Source organism: Catharus ustulatus (genome assembly GCF_009819885.2).
Source record: "Catharus ustulatus isolate bCatUst1 chromosome Z unlocalized genomic scaffold, bCatUst1.pri.v2 scaffold_29_arrow_ctg1, whole genome shotgun sequence".
Lineage (NCBI taxonomy): Eukaryota > Metazoa > Chordata > Aves > Passeriformes > Turdidae > Catharus > Catharus ustulatus.
This window is the reverse complement of record NW_024879446.1, coordinates 3,444,810-3,464,280: the sequence shown is the minus strand read 5'-3', so window position 1 is coordinate 3,464,280 and position 19,471 is coordinate 3,444,810. Positions and strand designations below refer to the sequence as shown.

General features: G+C 45.8%; 1 protein-coding gene across 2 annotated transcripts; it reads left to right on the top strand.

The window, feature by feature from the left end:
- The first annotated feature begins 7,501 nt into the window (after positions 1–7,501).
- Positions 7,502–18,934, top strand: LOC117011245 (post-GPI attachment to proteins factor 4-like). 2 transcript variants are annotated; one of them, XM_033086603.1, is made up of 2 exons: positions 7,502–7,616; positions 16,813–18,934. In XM_033086603.1, exon 2 carries the CDS (start codon positions 16,950–16,952, stop codon positions 18,135–18,137), a length of 1,188 nt encoding a protein of 395 aa, XP_032942494.1. In that variant the 5' UTR covers positions 7,502–7,616; positions 16,813–16,949; the 3' UTR covers positions 18,138–18,934. The 2 variants fall into 2 exon arrangements, with proteins under 2 accessions (XP_032942494.1, XP_032942495.1); XM_033086604.1 differs by lacking the exon at positions 7,502–7,616 and adding an exon at positions 14,116–14,482.
- Positions 18,935–19,471: the final 537 nt, after the last annotated feature.

The following is a 19,471-nucleotide window of genomic DNA, read 5'->3' as shown; positions in this document are numbered from 1 at the left end:
CAAGCTGATTAAAGAAAATGAACACACATAAAGCTGTAGCCAATGTACTTGAACTGAGTCCTTGCTTTTCCATTGAAAGAAACTGCACTACTTTTTTACTACTACTACTATTATTATTATTATTATTATTTTATAGTTATTATTATCTAAGTAGCATACTTAGGATACTTATGACACATATCTGGGAAGAGAGACACTGATCATATTTTGTTCAGGTGTAGGAAAGAAATTCCATTGTCACCTGACTAGAACGGACTTAGATTGAAACGTAGAAATGTTTCAGTTGCTGCACAAAAATTCTCATTTTCTTTTGTTTTGTCATGTTCCTTCCCTAGTTGTTTTCCTACTGTAGGGAAACACTTGATGAGTGATGAGTGTACTTTAGTAAATGGAGAATATATGTGTGAATTGAAGGTGTTCTCTCTCTCCACTGACACCAAGAACATCCTGGCAGGCAGTCTAAAAAACACAGAATGAAAGATTCCAGTCAGTGAGAAACCCAGGCTGGCAAGTCTCAGCAGGGATTATTAGCGATTGCCTTGCTGTCTCACTGCCCAGCTGCCATAGTGATCAGGAGAAATGAAAAGCCCAGGAAATGGACTTTACTGTTTTTACAGTTTTTTTGTTTTCTTCCCTTTTCTTCCCTTTCCTTTTCTTTCCTTTCTTTCGCTCTCTTTTATATTTGTTTGTTTTTAATTTGCTTGAGTTGGTTATGTTTTTGATTTTTTGTTTTCCTGGCCACAGATCACCTTTATTTGCTGTCTCTGCATAGAGGATTCCTGTGTGCAAATGGTCCTAATAACAGTGCTATGAAGATTTACCTGAAAAGGAGCTTATGACCACTATCCATACTTACTTAATTGTAGTAGATGCATTTGAATTTTAAAGACAGGCTCTTCAGAATCCTGGCAAGCTTTTTACTGGTGCATTTAGAGACCAGAGAAAGAAAACAAGCTGTGTTCAAAAATATTAATTGTCAACAGTGAAAATTACAGAATTCAAAAAATCAATTCTAATCAACTTTTGCACCTTTATGCTAGCCAATGTAGCTCTTGTCATTATAGCAGGTTTTCCTTCTAGATCATGGACTAGTCACAGACTTTTATATCTTGCTCAAGTCTAACCTTACTTTCAAACAAAAAAATTACCCAAATGAATTAAAAATATGAACTAGGAGTGAAGTACTTGAGTCTCCATGTTACATTCATTGTTAACCATCCAAGTTAACAAAACACCATTCAGCTACATGGAATTAAAACTTCTTAAATTTCAAATAGTGCTGCCCCTTAGAAATATGAAGTAGTTTTAAAATAATCATAATTTGATACAGTTTTCCTGAGAGTCTTTGTGTAGTTAAAATCTTGTACGTGTGGAACTCAGACTTTCCAGCTAGACAGGCCATTTCTGTCATACCAGCATCTGACCTTTAGTTCCAGAAGTGCTCACTGAGTACTGAGAGATAGCAGAGTAGTTACTAACACTCTGTGCTTCTCACACAGATGCAGAATTTGTTAGTGAAAAGTGCCCAGTGACCATGCAAAATAACTTTACTCCATTTTGCAAGAGAAAGTAAATGTTTTCCAGCAGTCCCTGGGGGATAATTCCTCCTGATTCTCATTCTGGAAATCTTCTGGTTTGCCTTTTCACCTCATTCTCTTTTTTTAGCATCAGCATATTTTTTTTTTTTTTTTAGCAGAAAGCACACTGTTCCAGGCCATTTTTCTATGTTGCAAGACAGAGCAATGTATTTTAACAGATACTTTGAAGAGTCACTAGACTTTATGCCTAAATTAAAATGTTTGTCCCTTTCTTAGAAATACTCTGTGGTCTGCCAGTGTCAGAACGTTGGAGCAAGACAGGAAGGAGGTTGGATCACCAGAGCATATGCCACAAAACTGGCCAAGGTACATCCATTTCTCTGAGTGTCACCAGGCTTGCAGTATTTCTGCAGTTCCATCATAATTGAACTCATTTCTGTGTTGGCTCACTCTGGTGCTCTTTTAGCTATGAATAGCCTTTTCTAATGGTTTGATTGGAGAAGCTGAAAAAGCATAGAAAAAGGGTATCTGTTGTGGGGAGGGATGCCAATACTCTTTAAAGTGAACTGGACTACAGTGAGTGTATTTCTGTCATCTTCAGATGTGTGCAGCTTGGGTAGAAGAGATTACAGGAACAATATTTAATAATGCATCTGCAAGATGAATTAGTTATTGGTAAGAGCTCGGAAACTCTGGCTCTGGTTGTATATGGGAAATTCTCTAGAGGGAAGGCTTGGGAAATATATGAAGAGTGATTAGTCCTGAAAAGAACCAAAACCAAATGCACAGACCAGGAAGAAAATGAGCTTAAAATATTCCAGCCTTTTTAGAGAATACTAATGTACCCTGGACAGCCAAGCCAGCATGAATCCATCCCTGCTGGAGCTGTTTCCTCTGACTATTGCTGTCTAAAGTTAAACACAACTGCCCTGACATATAAGCTCATTATGCCTCCAGTAAACAGCAAAGGACTTTAAATACTTTTTGTCCTTGATGATCAATACTGAATCAGAAAGAAAAAAAAAAAAAGAAAGCCACTGACACTCTATGTAATTTGCTTATCCTCAATAGTGTATTTCTATTCAAACTAGATATCAGAAATGTCTGCTGCTTCTTACAAAAGCAGAATATAAGCAAGAAATATTAACTGACGTTCCCCCTCCCCCATAAATAATTATCAGAGGAAGAAAATTATTTTAAAAGTTACCTTTTAAAGTGAACAGCAGATACCTACAAGGAGAATGTATCCATTGTGCAGGAATAACCAGGCAATTGTTATCATCTGGTATCTATATGTGAAGGAATAGTGCTGTCACAACAGAACTTCTCAGAGTGTTTGTGAAAGAGGTACAGCCTTTGCAGGTTACGTACATATTGGTACAACATGTTATGCTAAACACATTATTCATTCCTCCTGCTGGCACACTTCTCAAATTTCATTGCAACTGAAGGAAGTAAACCCCAAACATGTTTGCTGCTGTGTACTTCAGGCAGTGCCTTGCAGAGCAGAGCTGAGTGTGTCCATCCTGCTGAGCAGAACCTTAGAACGCCCCGAACAGGAAGTTCTTTGTTTGATTTGTTGGCTGAATAATCAACACAAGGAGCTTAAAATCAACTGGGGTGTGCATACTCTCATGCCCTTGCCTTCTGATAAAAAACATGAGGCAGTAGGACAAAAGCCAAGGAATCTGGAGGGGACAAGGAAAACGAGCCAAGAATATGGATAATTTGACAGTAATGCATAGGGCACAAATAATACAGCTTGGAAGACACCAGGCTTCTCAGTTCAGGTCCCCCAAGACCATTAATTTCTGCCCTGCCTGCACATTGTGCAAGTATCTAAACAGGCTTGTCCTGCCTCTGATACTCATGCTTATGAAAAGCAGAGCTGTATCTAATCTCAGGCAAAGCCAAAGAAAATATTATTCCCATTCCCTTGCACAAATGCTCGGTGCAATCAGAGCTGTTATAGTGGATGGCAGAGGGGAAAGGTGTTTTGGCAATGGAAGATACTGGGATCTGAATGGTTGGGCTGAACTTTTGCTACTTGGATAAATTCTCATCTCAAGATGTTTTTCTGATCATAGTTTTTAAGTCCTGTCCTGTTGTTGTACAGGCTGAACAATTTCATAAGTGCAGTAATTTCACGACCATAAGGTGCGCCAGACTATAAGGCGCACCCCTGGGGAGTCGACAAAATTCACAACTTTGTAGATCAGATAAGGCGCACCGGACTACAAGGCACACTTTTTTTTTGCAGTGAGGCTCCGCCCCCAGCTCCCCCTGCATGGTTGCTGGCCGAGGCCCTGCCTCAACCCGGCAGCCATTGGCCCCCAGGCCCGACTGTACCCGGCAGGGGCGGTGCTGCGAGTCACCGGGCCCACCTTCACCCAGCAGCCATGGGCCCCCAGGACTGCCTGGGCCCGGGAGTGGGCGTGCCGCAGGCCCAGAGGCCCACATTCACCCGGCAGCCATGGGCCCCCAGGCCCACCTCCACCCGGCAGGGGCGGAGCTGCGGGCCCCCAGGACCGCCTTCACCCGGCAGCCATGGGCCCCCAGGACCATCTGGACCCGGGACGGGCGGTGCTGCGGGCCTCCAGGTCCACCTCCACCCAGCAGGGGCAGAGCCGCAGGCCCCTGGGCCCGCCTCCAGCCGGCTGCTGTGGCACTTCTGGCTCTCCCCATGGCTCACAGCTCATACTTCCAGTTTGGTAAATTTTGCAACTTTGTCAATCAGATAAGGACGATAAGGCGCACTTCCGGGTTCGAGGGAAAATTTTAGTCAAAAGGGTGCGCCTTATAGTCGTGAAATTACTGTACAGTAATTTCATGATTACAAGCTGCACTGAGTATAAGCCGCATCTCTGGGTGTTGGCAACATTTCGTTCTTTGTCCAGACATAAACTGCACCTGATTATAAGCTGCTCTGTCGTTCGCAGTGAGGACCCGTGTGCAACAAAGTTGCCAAATAGTAACAGAATCGCGGGATGGCGGGGTTTACTGGCTCAGCTTGGGCCGTGTGGGCTTGGCCTGCTCGGGGCTGCCGTTGGGGCCAGGTGGCCCAGCTCGGTGCTGCCGCTCAGTGGGGCTGCTCGGGGCCGGCCACCGCTGCTGCTGGGCTCGCTCGCCCTGGCCGGCGCTGCCCCGCAGTGGCGGGGGGGCACGGAGCCTGCCAGCACCCACGGCAGCAGGAGGGGAAGGAGCCTGCCTACTTCTGCAGCAGCGGCAGCAGGCAGGGCTGGGAGCCCTCCGCCTCCCCCCCAAGCCGAGGGGATGGCAACACGGAGCCCCCCGCCTCTGCCCTGGGCTGCACTGCCTGAAGGAGGGAGCCCCTCGCCTCTCCACCTCCCCCATGCTGCAGGCACAGAGCCTGCTCCACCCGCCGTGCAATTTGTAACAATCGCGCAATCCCGGGTTTTACTGGCAGGCGCTCAGCTCGGCGCCTCGGCTGCACTTCTCGGGTTGGAAATTTCAGAAAATTTTTCACATATTAGCTGCTCCTGAGTGTAAGCCACATTTCCGGAGTGGGATCAAAATTTTAGTCAAAATGGTGTGGCTTATAATTGTGAAATTACTGTAACTATTTCTTCTGGGCATTTCAGGTTGCAGTTCAGTTACTGCAGGAGCAGTCGAGTCCCCAAATGCTCATCTCTGCTTTCTAAAGCCCTCCCAGCTGTGCTGACAATGCTATTTGTTTTTGTGGGGAAGTGAAGGGATAAAGTGACCCAACTAAGACATAACCCATCAGGAGAAAAAGTTTTTTGTATTTTTTTTAGCTGCATCAGTGTCCTTTATGGTTGTGCAAAGCAGGAGACAGCACAAGATGGTAAGAATGGATGAGTAGTCAAGAATGACTCCAGTGTCATTCTATGCCACTGCCCCAAAATTCTTTGAGACTCTTCTCCCTTAGTCTTTTGGGTCAAACAGAAGCTGATTCAAAGAAATAATTATTTAAGGATGAAAGTCAAGTGTTCCCCGAAAAACATGCAAGTGAGCAAAGAGGGAGCTGGGAAGACTGCATAGAAATCACACAAAATTATAATAACCTAAATATTTATTTCCAAAGAAAAGGCCTTCTGGTCCATTTTTTTATTATTATTATTACTCCTTGTAATAAATTCTGCTGGCTAAAACACTATCCAAAATGTAATCCTGGGTGCAGCATGGTAAGTGTTTCTGCTGATGCTGCTCAATAATTACTCTCCCACACACACATTGACACAGCATAGAAAAAAACACTTTTTGTTTTTAAAAATTCTGCAACTCTTATCCCAGAAAGAATATAATAACAGTCCTCCTAGCAATGTATAATACTTTCCTCACCTCCAGTACTCTCTTTTTTCTCAGCTCTGTTCCAGGATCTGCTGTGTTTCCAGTGCATCAACTTTTGAAGCCATGAGAGCATTTTAGTGGAAGGTAGAGTATAAATAACTGTCATTAAAAACAGAAAAAAAGGCAGAGGTGATCAGCAAATAGGGATTTGGGAAAGCAAATAACTGGAGAAACTATGATTTCTGTAGTATTTTGAGAGGGTAAAATGCATCTCAGTAAACTGGTGGACCTTCCAGTATGCCTAACGTGTTTCTAGGAAGTCACTACAGGAACCCAACTGTGGTGCTTGATTGTGTTGTTTATTTTGGGGATTACTGTTCCTCTGACTTTCCCCCCTTCTTCCATGTTGTCTTTGCAATAAAAAGCCCTAGATGTGGGACAGCTTTTGCCGGGAGGAAGAATAAAGATCACAGGCATGCAAAGCTGATTCCTTTGTTCATCCTGCTTATAAGAGAGAATAATAGAAATTGCTATGTTAAAATTAAAAACATACATCAGGCTAGAATGTTCTGATTACAGGACTGGGCACTAGCAAAAGTCTAGCTGTGCTCAAAAGAACATGTTGTTTTATTGAAAGGTCTTAAGAGGTTTTTTTCTTTGTATGTTTTTTTCTTTATCCTCAATTTTTCTGATACATAAAAGAGACTTGAGTCTGAAAATAGTACATATATATACATGTTTGTATACATGCACTTGCATTTTCTAGAGTTGCAGGCACAAACCCAAGTCGTTCCTACAATAACAGACAGTAAACTTGCCCTGATGCATCTTTCAGGTAAGCAGTTAATTAGGTATTATGGTCACAGGGCTGAAGGGTGTGTGTGTGTATAAGACCAGGGAAGTGGGAAACAGAGGAAAGCGCTGGGGGGCGGGAGGGAGCGGGAATGAACCGGTCAGAGGCACTCTTGGGGCAGTTTGATAAAACGTTTAAATCTTGAACAACCTGATACAAATCTTTGTGTAGCAGATCAGCCTCCTCACATCTGCCAATACACTTGTGAAGACTTCACTGCAGACTCAGAGAGCGAAAGCTTTTACCTGTCACGGGTGACATGCTGGTGACTCTTGACAATTTCTTCTCGAGTTTGCGGGGCCCCGGTGATCCTCCCCTTCCAGGAGTGAAGCGAGGGGTCCGGAGCATCCAGCAGGTCCCAGTGGGGAAGGGCAGAGCCCCAGAGTCGCGAGAGCTAGCGGGGACACCCGGCAGAAGTGACACCCAGTAGAACTGACACCCAATAGAGGTGACACCCGGTAGAAGTGACACCTGGCAGAAGTGACACCCGGCAGAAATGACAGCCACTAGAGGTGACAGCAGGCAGAAGTGACACCCTGGCTGGGGAGGGCTGGGGGAGCTGCGCTGCCCCTGCGGTTGTTCCGCCGCTCCTGATGGAGCGTTCGGGCACCCCAGAGCAGGAATGAGGAGCTCCGGCTGCGCAGCCTCCTCCGCTCCAGGGATCCTCCTGGGGCTCGGGATTTACTCCTGAACCTGCTTCCAGCGACCGGTCCGCTCCTTGGGGTGCGGTGATCCCCTCCGGCATCTCCCCGTCCCCTCCTTCCTTGAGCATCCCTGGCAGAGTCACATGTTTGGTCTTTGATGCCTTTAATCCCACCCTCAGCGCCCGAGAGGGAGGAGAGAAATTCACGGAAGAGAAGTGAGGCACACGCCGAGAGCAGGATCCCGGCGGGAGCGGAGCTGCGGGAGGGAGGGAGACGGGAGCGGCCGTGCAGGGCTGCCCAGCAGATCGGGTAACTGCCGCTCGGGTCGGGGAAATCGCCCGCTGGGATCGGGCTGTCCCGGGGGATGCTTCTCCTTCCCCTGCGGGGTATAAAGGAGAAGTGCACTGAGGCTGGGGGAACAGGGAAAGGGGGGCCACGAAGTTATGGTTGATGAGCAGGCACAACTCCTCATCAGGGCTGGGCTTGGCTGCTGTGGCTGTGGCGCCCGAGCCAGCAGGGAAGTGGAAACCCTCCAGGGATCGAGGAGATGTTTCTGTACTTGCTCTGGGGATGTGCCTGTACATGGTGACGAGCAGGAGGACTAATGGCCAGACCTGGCCGGGCCTCAAGAAACGGCCCTTCCCTTAGGGAAGGTGAGTGGAAATTTTAAGGAACGGGGAAAAGCCAGCCAGCTTCTGCCCTGTGCTTGGTGCCACCCAGAGGAGCCCTCGCCCGAGGCAGAAGCGTGCCCAGAATCTCTCTGGTCTGAAATCTGGGCAAGGAGCTGAGGACTGGGGACACTGAAATGCCCTGTGTATCTGCTGTCCTGCAAGGAGGGCAGAGTGGAGGTGGGATGAGCTTTTCTTATCTAACGCCCTCTCCTCTTTGACCATCACAACTGAGGTAACTGCTATTAATCCCGGTGCTTTACGGGTCACCTTGTGCTACCTGGCAACTCTCCCAAAGGGAATGAGAAGCACTAAGAAACCCAATGGCCGAAGTCACTGACATTTAGAATTAAAGGCTGCTGAGGAAATCTGTAGTTGTTCTGTGATGCAGCAAAAAATGAAACTATGCCGATGTACACTACAGGTTCCCGGGCTGGCTTCTCTCCTGCAGTGACTGAGAAAATAATTTATGTACAACCAATAGGGTACATCAGGTTCAGCATGCATTTGCAAGCACAGAAGCCAGGAGAAGCACCCTCCTGCACATGTGAAATCTGCTGCTTTCTTGTCTGTCCAACAAGGGACAGAATTATAATCACATCACAGATTATTTTTCAGCTCCTGCATTTACCTCATTTTCTCCCCTTGGGGCTCAAAGCAGATCACCAGGATCCCCCAGAGCCAGGGCATTCCATTCACCACGCCTTCCTATGCAGAATAAACACACTGGTTCATACACTGTGGGGGGAGGGGAGGAAAAGGGTGTATATTCCTCAGGCACAAGTGGTGAATACAGAGAAATCAGTAGTTTAACAATAGTAGAAAGTCTCTTCAAAGAGGAGTGCTTTTTATCAATATGACTAAACATTTTTCTCTCAAACAGAGGTTTGAATCACAATACTCTGGTTGTTGCCTTGTACAATTTTACATTTTGATTGCTGCATAGACCTGTCCCAACAGCTTTGTCATCAAAGGCCTTTGTTCACAAATATTCTATTTCCTTATTCCTGTACTTTGTTCTTCACAGTTATAAACAGCAGTAAAGCTACAACATCTGCAGTGTTAGCAGCCATCACTGCACCTGTTTCCTTTTCTTTTCCTCTCCCCACCATTCATACAACCAGAACTCTAGGGCACAGGTGAATTTTTAAGAGAATTCATCATTGTGAGGATAACAAAGAGGTTTTATTCATGATTAGATGATGATCAAATTATATTTAATGATAAATATATCGCAAGTGGTGATTAAGGAATAATTGAATTATAATTTAACAGTGATTGAACAATGATTTAACAATAATTAATAATTAAGCTGTAATGAAATGGTAATTGAACCATGTTTTAGTTTCTGATTTCAACAATGATTTCAACCATGATAAGACTCTGCTACTTACCATATTTCTACACCTAAAGCTATAACTGGATACATAAATATCATGAACATACAACATACATTTAGGCTTAATGCAAAATGTGTTACTTCACATAGACATCAGGTTCTGGGTAAGGGGGTCTCAGCCTCCAGGAGTGTCCTTGAGCAAAGTCTCAGCTCATGGGGAGATCTCTGCCAGCCCACACAGGAGAGCTCTGTTTGCAGGAGCCACAGGAATGTACAGCCTGCAGTGACTCTTGGTGTAGCTGCAGGGGTGCAGCTATAGCAGCTCCAGTTTTGTCTAATCCCAGCTCAGGCTAGTACCTTTAGCTCCTGTAAAACATGGCCTAGACACCTGAATTCCTGGGAAGACAGGCCTGGCACTATCATAGAATAGAGCAGCTTGGAAGGGAGCACAGTGAGTCATCTGGTCCCATCTCCTTGCTCCAGCAGGGTTGTTCCAGGGCCCATTGCATAGGATTGTGTCCAGGTTCTGGAATATCTCCAGTGAGAAAGACTCCACAGCTTCTCTGCGCAGTCTGTTCAGTGCTCAGTCACTGCACAGGGAAGAAGTTCTCCCTCATGTTCAGATGGAGTTTTCCAGACATCAGTTCCTGCCTGTTCCTCTTGTCCCACTGCTGGGCCCCATATGGGTCCAGACCCCGACCTCTCCCTACAGACACTGACAGACATGGATCAGGTCCCCTCTCAGCCATCTCTTTTTGAGGCTGAGCAGCCCCAGCTCCCTCAGCCTTTCCTCATAGGAGAGATGGTTGAATCCCTTCATCTTCTGGAGCACAGGTAGCTTCTTCTCCAAGCTCTCCAAAGGGTAGGTGGTTTGAAATCTGGCAAACCAGCAAATGGTCACAGGACTGGTGCCACAGGCAGGGGTCCAGCTTGGACCATAGTACAGTTTGGAGAAACCTGTTGGAACTGCTGGGGTCCTTCTGACACAGAGAGGGAATTTCAATGACAGGCTCGTCAAATTGGTGAGGGCCTTAATTTAAAGTTGCTGCAGGAGGGGAACTTCAATCCCTTCAGTTTAAAGCCAGGGTTAACAAGAGATGCCCAGAACATGAGGAGAGATCACAGATCAGCAGGAGAGCACCTGAATGGCAGCACAAAGGAATTCCAGCCAGTCCAGCCATTACTTTGGCTTCATCAGAGTCCAGCTTACCTGCTTCTGTGCAGAGGCATGGGGAATGAACACACGGAGCCGGAGTCATGGGCATACCTGCAGGGCTGCCAGTTCCTTGGCATCATGGCAATGTGCTGGTGTGACTCCAGGGACTGGAGTGGTGGAATGGCAAGGGCAGGTGGGGGAGATGAGGAGGGGTCATCCTCTGCGTCAGTGACCAGCTGGAGTGAGTGAAGCTCTGTGCAGGGATGGATGAGGAGCTGTCCAAGAGAAGACAAATTAGGATTAAGGGAGGACAGGACATGTGACTTTATTGTGGAGGTTTGCTCCAGGCCATCCCACCAGGACGACTGAGCGAATGAGATGCTCTGTGGACAGATATGAGCAACCTTGTGATCACAAGCGCTGGTTCTCTTGGGGCACCTCTACCACCTGTCACACCTACCAAAATCACAGACAGCTCCTCCAAAGTCATTGCCTTTGTCTGTGTTTAGCTATTACCTTGCAGAACTCTTCTCAGGCTGCTCTCCACTCCCACTTGATATACCTGACTGCTTGGTAGCAACAGAGGGAGCATTGCTTTCCCATGGAATTGCCCTACAGGGAGGCAGCCAGGTGAGATGGACTCTGTTCAGGTTTATGTGACAGAGGAAAATTAATAAACAAGACAGTAGTTGGGGAAATAACTGTAATTAACATATATTGAGTTCACAGCTTCTTTCACTTGTAGCATAGTCTTATCCTCTAATTTCAAATAAAATGAGGAAAGTGTCATTCACCTGCCACAGCTATGTCCTTCCTTTCTTAGTTAAATAGCTTTCAAACTGTGCATCATGGATTTCTAAGGATTTATGAACAACCAGTAAAAGTTAACTACAGTCCAATGAGAATAGCAAATCAGCCTATGATGAAATTTACATTCAAGTTTTAATTCTGCAGCGTCTAGTATTACCTAACTGGACGTAATTACACTCTGCATATTTGTGCATTTTTACTGTTCCAATAGTGATTAAATTCCATCTCCGTGGACAGAAGAGGTCTGTACAGTCACTGACAGGCCCTGAGGAATGGCAGATCAAAGCAGACAGCAGTGTCTTCAATTTCTATCTCATGCATCACATAACTTTTGCAAAGGGATAAGTACTCTGCCCATCTCCAGCCACTTCTCTTACACTTCATGCTGTCATTAATCTGTTAACTGTGACAGTGTTACACCTTTAGTACACCTTTAGTACACAGACTATAAGAAAAAAAAGTTCTAAGAGAGCTGAGAGATTAAGTGCAGCAGCCCTGATCTTTGCCTGGCTTATCTGATGATAACAGGATAGATGAGACTCATCATCTACAACCAGCACAGGAACAACTGCTTTCAGCAGTGCTCGAGGAAGTGAGAGGTATGTTTGGCACCTGCCAGTAAAATACAATCAAAGAACAACTAGTGGTCCCTGACCATTAAGGTTCCTGTGAATGTTTTTAGCAGCACAGCTCTTGCTGGGATGGTTTGTATTTTCTAGGGAGCCCAACTCCCAGTTTGGCATGGAAGTGCAGTGATCAGATCTGTGGATGCTTGGCTTCTACTGGATGCAACTGTTGTCAAGGGGGGACAGACACACTGCAGAAATATTATCTGGCACCTGACCTACTAAAAGCTGTCAGAAAACAAGAGGAATTGCAGATGAGAAAAGCTGGCCATCTGGCCCAGTAATAGGGATCAGCTCATGGCAGGGACCTCAGGTTCCAGAATTTGAAGATATCTGTATATTCCCTGTCAGCATACCTATATGTTATAAGAGATCTCTATGGCACCTTGAGAAGCCCCCATTGGCTTCCTCAGATTTGAGCAAGATAATTGTCACAGCACCACAAAGGCCTTGTCTCTGTCACAGAGGGTTCATCAGCCAAGGAGCTGGTCCCGAGCCGGCAGCTCATCTGCATGATGTCAGGCTGAGGCATAGAAAAGCATTTCACACAAAGGTTTCAGTTGGGTGCTGCTGTAGGATCAACGCACATGTGTAAGGTAGCACTTGTGTGAGCATCATTACTCGCACTACTGCTATGGCACACCTGGGACTGTGACAGCCCATGACATTTCCATGACATTTTCTATGACCCTGCCTTTGTTTCCCTCTTTCATCCCCTTGTAGACAGATGACTCTATGGCTCTGACCACATGACTTCATCCAGCTTTTTTTATGTTAGGAAAGAAATGGCTTTTCCCACTGATGCTGAGACGAAGTGTAGATAGGCCAAAAACAGTCATTTAATATTGTAATTGGACAGTTGTGTCCTTATCTCACGATGCAGGAAGTAGAAGGCAGATGGTCTCTCTTACATCAGCTATCCAGGAACCTAAAAATTTGCAGCTTTGAAACATACAGGAAACTTTGTCCAGGAACACCTCTCTGTGGAGAGGAATTTGGAGTAGACAGAAAAACAGCTTTCTCTCTTAAAGCAAAAGAACAGCAGATAGTGTTCTGCGCTCCAAAGAGTACATTACTTATTTTTCTTCTCTCCTCAGTGTGCAAATAGATAAGTTTTCCTGAACAGTGTAATTCAACCTAGTAATTAGAGGACTAATGATGATATGATATAGATTTGGAATTAGGTATTTCTGGAAGGAATCTTCACCATGAGAATCTAAGAAAAGAAACAAACCAAACCTACAGCTCTTTAACACCACAGCTTCTAGCTGTGTGTAAGCAGTGGCTCAGTTCTACACAGAACATGTGTAAATCTGCCCCCCACTGCAAGTACTTATAGGGTTGCAAAGTAGTTATTATTCAGGTTTAATAAAGTGGTTTTTTTTAAGGCACTATAAAATCCAAATCTGTTTCTCACTTTTCTCCTCAGACTTTTTTTTCTGTCTGAAATGCCACTTGAATGTAAAACAAACAAGATGTTTTTCTCCTTAGAAAGGGAAAAAAATGAAAATGACAGTACAAAGAGTTCCTGAAAACAGGATCTCCTCTGCAGTCATAACCATCCTAATGGCTAGAAAACAGTCTGAGCAGAAACTCTGGATTCAAATCCTACAGATAAGAGCAAGCTTCACTTCTGCAGAAGTAAGAATTTTTTAATCTATATTTTGAATTCTCAGGTACCCAGTGTTACAGACAAAAGTTGTGAAGGAGGTCAGTCTTTTCCCTCTTTTCTGGATTCTCCAGTTTGTTTTTCACATTAATTGCAGTATTTGACCTGCTTTAATACACTTGTGACCATTTTTAACCTCTGTGATTATTTCACTGCCCAGTGAAAACAGCCTTTTCCTCAGCAGACAGAGTGACAAAAAGTGTGGCTGTCACTGTGAGTGTGAACAGCTCAGGCAGCAGAAGATGGGAAGAGTAGCAGTAGGTCTGTGTGTGATCGCTGTTTTCTTAAGGCTCCCTGAGTTGCTGTCTTGAGTTGAGCCTGGCTGGAGCATCTCCTAATGGGATGAAGTAATTTTATCAGTCATATAGTGGGACTCAATGGGCCATTAGCAGAAAATGACTCCCTGGAGGAAGAATGGGTTGTGAAAAAATAAAGAACAATGCCCCGCCTGGCTTCAATGGATGGCTCATTAGCAGAACATCTCCCACGGAGATAAGGATCACTGCCCCCAACCTCAACAGATGGTGATAGAATTTATCACATCCTGTATTGTAACCCAAGACAGTTGCAGAGCTAGAATAATAATCTTGAATTCTGTTACTGGTGAAGTGAAGCCAGGGTTAAGTCATAATGTTTAGAATTACAACACAGTGACCTGCATGGGTGGCTTCCAGTCCTGCATGCTTTTCCAGGAGAAGCTGGAGTCAGGAGGTACCTCCAGAGAGGGTGGTGCTCACCTGCCCCACCTCACCGACCCTGCCCTGAGCCAAGAGCTGAGACACCAGCAGGTGGAGTCCCCACACCACTTTCCCAGCACTGCTGGGCTTCGGACTCAGTGTGAGTCCACCTGCAGCGACCTGGGACATGGTCCTTGAACAACATGGACTGCAGAAGAGCAAGATGTTAGGTGAGAACTTGTTTGATTCATCTCATGAGGCTGCAGCCTCCCCAGCTCTGCTGGCCACTAAAGAGGACAGGACAACCATTTTTCTGTCTTCAGTAGAAAATGGTGTGTGGGACGGAGCTTCCTAGGGTGAACATTATCATCACAGAATCATAGGATGGTTTGGATTGGAAGGGACCTTAAAGAATAGCTAGTTCCAGCCTCTCTGCCAGATGGCCCTCACTAGACCAGGTTGCTCCATGAATTATTAATGAAGAAAATAATTATTACTAGTGCTTCAATATATATCCCAAGATCTCATTGCCAGTTCATAGTTTTTGTGCCTCAGAGTTTTGGCATAGCTGGAAGATGGAAAGTAAACTTTATTCCCCTGAGAACTAAACTACCTTCTAGTTTTCCTTCATCTCCCTTTCCCACTGTGGTCCTCATTCAAGTTTGGAGGCTGGCTCAGACACAGTGCCTACAATGATGCTTGTATCAGGACAAGGCTCAACAGTGTGAACTGGAATATGTTCTGCATGTTTGTGTTCATTTAATGCTTGTGACAGATTAGCTGGAAGGCCTAGGATTTTGGATGAATAAATGCATTTAAATGCCAGATCTTTGCATCTGATACATTTCAGGTCTTCACGTCCTGAATCGTCAGGACTTGGATCTAGCAGCTGAAGTGCAGCCATCACCTTTAGGGCCTTTAAAAAGTTCACTGATGCAATTCAATGCAGCATTTGTGCAACAGGCTTGTGTAACCAGACAGGAAAAGAAAGCTATATGGGAAGAAACTGCAGATTCTCATGCATCAGCATGTAAATCTGCTTTCAATTTAATTACTCTAAATCTTTTCTTGAGCCCTAAGAGAGCACAACACTGATGCCACAGTCTATCTAAGGAAGTTTGAGATCTCACTGCATGAACTGCCTATTCTCTAAGAAATATCTGGAATAACTCTTGTATATTTTACATTAATCTTGTTAAAAGGTCTTTCATAGATGGTTGTCACATTCCATATGGCAAGAGGAAAGTGTTGTCCTAATGGTAAAAACAGCATATCTGTCACCTCAGTAAAGAAGGCAGTTCTGAAGTATCACCTGAGCCAGACTGCTTCATGTCCTCCAAGTATTTTCTTAAACAAGATACATTTTTCTGAGACAGAGGAGAAAAGCCATGATTTTTTCCATTCACCCAAATTTGCTTAGGCTGCTTCAGATGACAGTGCAGAAAAGGACAAAGAATAACATTTTGGTCTGGAACCACCATTTGATGATCAGAACTTGCTGAAGGCAGAGGTTAAAAATTGGAAAAGCTCTGCACTGAACACCCAGTGCACCTTCAGTCACCTCAATGAGGAGAACATGAATAACTCAGGGAGAGGGAATAGGAAATTAAAGGGAGAATGAATTAAAAGTGAAACTACTGACATGAGAGAATTCATCTGAACAGACTAACTGCCCTGATTTTGGGTAAGCTTTTGTCAGCCAGGCTGTGAGGTGTTAATGGCAGCCAGAGAAGCAGATATGGCAAAATCTAACTTCTATGAAGGTGGGTATTTGCTTAAAGTGAATGTGTATACAGAAAATACTCCATATTTATGTGAATACTTCAGTTTAAAATTAAAGGCATATACTTCTAAATTGCATACTTCTAAATAAGAAGTAGGAGCCAATGGCTCAATTACAACATGTTCATGTTGCTGTGCCCGTGTATTTCACAAGGTCTAGAGAGGAGGAGACATTTGAGAGAATCAGACACAGACATTACCCTTAGCATACATAGGCCCTCAGTGAAGTAAATTAGTGTCTGTTATATGGCTTCACACTCTGGGGAGGAAACTGGAAAAAACCACATTTGGAAGTGTGTGAGCAGCAGGAGGGAACCATGTGTGCCTCCAAAGAGGTAAAAGTTTGTCTCTCCAATATGTGCTAGACAAAGATACGAGAGATCTGGCTTTGCTTCATGGCTGTGATCTAAACATTATTATGTCACTGTCACCAGACAGGGATACCTGAGTTCTGTGCCTTTAACAGAAAGGGATTTCCACACATCCTGCATCCACCTTGCCTGTTGTTACATGTTTGAAGCACAGTAACAAACCACAAAGTCCTTCTGAGCTTGGTTAGATCAGAGGTCCTGTGTGCTAAAAAGGCCTTAGGGGTCCTTTGTTGGAAACTTAAGTTCGTCTCATCTGTCTTCAACCTCCAGGACTATTCTGTGATGCCTCCATCACAAGGGATTCCACATGGGCACTGTATTTTGGCTTAGTCAGAGACTAGTCCCCTGCTTTCTAAATTCTCTGCCACTTCCTATTTCAGTAACCATCGTTTTTTCTTCCTTTCTAGGCTTGGACGACCTGTGCAGGTTTGGCAGCAATGGCCCCAGTGGTGTCCTGCAGTCCAGGGAGAAGGATGAATTAGGAGTGAAGGATTGAGGGCATGAGCAGTACAGAGTGCAGGAGTGCCCTCCTTCTGCAGCAGTTATGTTACACCGAGCCTGGCAGTTCTGTGGGAAGTGGTGCCGTTGGTCCAGCCCTTTCATCCATCTCCTCACCCTGACTGTGGTGACTTTTGGTGTGCTGGCACCTTTGGTCTGCCACCGGCTCCTGCACTCTTACTTCTACCTGCGGCGCTGGCACCTAAACCCCATGAGCCAAGAGTTCCTGGAGCAGAACCAGCAGGAGGGCCAGGATGCCCTCCATTACTTTGAGAAGATGCAGATGCCAAACACCTCCGATGCCTCTGGCAGTGACTCCTTCCAGCCCTTGCTGCTGATCACCATTATCACTGTGCAGAGGCGGAATGATTTCCACTACGTTTTGCAAGTGGCCTCCCACTTCCACCGCCTCCTCCAGAAGTGTGGGACGCATTGCCAGAGGCACCGCATGCTCCTCTGTAACGTGGAGTCAGACCCCAGCAGCCATCAGGACGTCAGGCTGCTGAGCAGCCTCTTTCCTGTGGTCAGTCGTGACAGAACTGCAGAGAATCCTGACCCCAGCCTGAACCAGTTCGAGAAGGAGAAACAGGACTATGTCTTCTGCCTCGAGCAGTCACTGCTGGTGTACAGCCCAGAGTTCATCCTCCTCGTGGAAGATGATGCCGTGCCAGAGGAGGAGATATTTTCTGTCTTGCAGCACCTGATCTCAGCACGGTTCTCCAAGCCCTACCTCAGAGACGCTCTCTACTTCAAGATGTACCATCCCGAGAGGCTCCAGCACTACTTCAACCCCGAGCCCATGAGGATCCTGGAGTGGCTGGGCCTGGGCATGTTCCTGGGGCCGGTGCTGGCTGGCACGTACTGCCGGGCCGTGGGGCGGGCGGGCCCCAGCTGGTCCCTTGTGGCATTCTTCGCCCTGTACAGCATGGCCCTGGCAGAGCTGGTGGGGCGGCACTACGGGCTGGAGCTGCGCCGCCTGCACCCTGCACTCTACAATGTTGTGCCGGCCAGCGAGTGCTGCACCCCTGCCATGCTGTTCCCCGCCGCCTCTGCCCGCCGGGCCTCGGGATACCTGCGAGGGCTGCGCTGCCGCCAGGGCTTTGCCAAGGACACCGCTCTCTACTCGCTGCTGCGCGCCAAGGGCGAGAACGCCTTCGTGCTGGAGCCCAACCTCGTGCGGCACGTGGGCATGTACTCCAGCCTCCGACTGAAGAGCAACCCGAAACTGCTGTGAGCAGCAGTTGTGCCTTGCCGTACTAAAACACCCAGGGCAGAGCGACAGTGTGCAAACTCAGGTTCTGTGCTCCTTGCACTGGGCATCCTGTGTTTCCACAAGGACAAAGAAGAACTCTCTCTAAAAGTTTTCTTAAAAAATCAGCTTATGCACATAGATACCCTATTTAATATGAACTTGCAACTAATCACCATGGACCACCAGGGAGGGGAGTGGAGGATTCCAGCTCACTCTCCTTAGCAATTCCCAAAGAAAAGCTCTCACATCAACATGCACAGCTTTCCTGCCTACTCTCCTGAACACTGGTTACAAAAATCCTTGCCTTAGGGCAGCAGAAATGCTGGACAAAGTGAATGTTTCAAATTCAAGCTGATGAGGAGGGGAAGGCCTTATTTCCTTCTCCTTACTATCTTCTGATATCTGACCTGTCTCTGTTCCAAAGCTGTGTGTTTGAGCAGACCCTTCAAAAGCAGAAGTGGTTTGCAGGAACTTCCTCATGAATTCTGCCTAGGTACTTCAAATTTATGAAGTCTCTTTAGTGTCTCCCTATCTGCACCTCCACCATTCTCTCTTCTTTTGCTTCAACCAGAGACTTAAAAACAAAACCTCTGCTGCTTCACTGAAGGTCACCTCTGAGAGTAGGGATAGGAAAACGGAATCACAGCCACTGGTGTTGTACAGATGGGTCACCAATTCACATTTTCATTGATACATGAGACATTGTACACAATGATTGCTGTTTTGGTTGGAATCATCACTCATTGTACTGGATCCATTAAAAGAGGTTTTATCAGTCACTGAGTGAACTTAGACATTCAACATGAATTTACCTTGACTTTCCCTCAGCACAGAGGCAAAGATTAGATCAGGAGCTGTTGTTATGCAGGATCCTTGTTCATTCTGGTCCTGTAATTCACAGCTCAGCTGGACTGGTTCATTCACTGCTCCTGGCAGAAAGCAAAATACCTGTGGGAAGCAAAGACAGTTGTTCACAAAAACAAGCAACAATAGCACAGCACATCAAGGGGCTGCTCTGCCAGTGACAATGTGTCCTGGTTGTTAGGCAGCTGGGATAGGTACTTTGCACCAGGGCTGTGGGTACAGTTATATATAAAACCTTGCACATAACAAGAGACCTCATACTGAATGAAAGCAGGCAAAAATTGGGTATATCTGATGAAAAGCCCACTTTAGGTTTACTGCGCTTTGAATCAAATTCACTTAGAGGTAACATTTGGTTGAACTGTTTTTAAAACCATATTCCTTGCTTTGGAATGAACCAAGTAAATATTTTTTGTTGAGTTTAATCAGTGGGAGTTGTTTGGGTTTTTCTT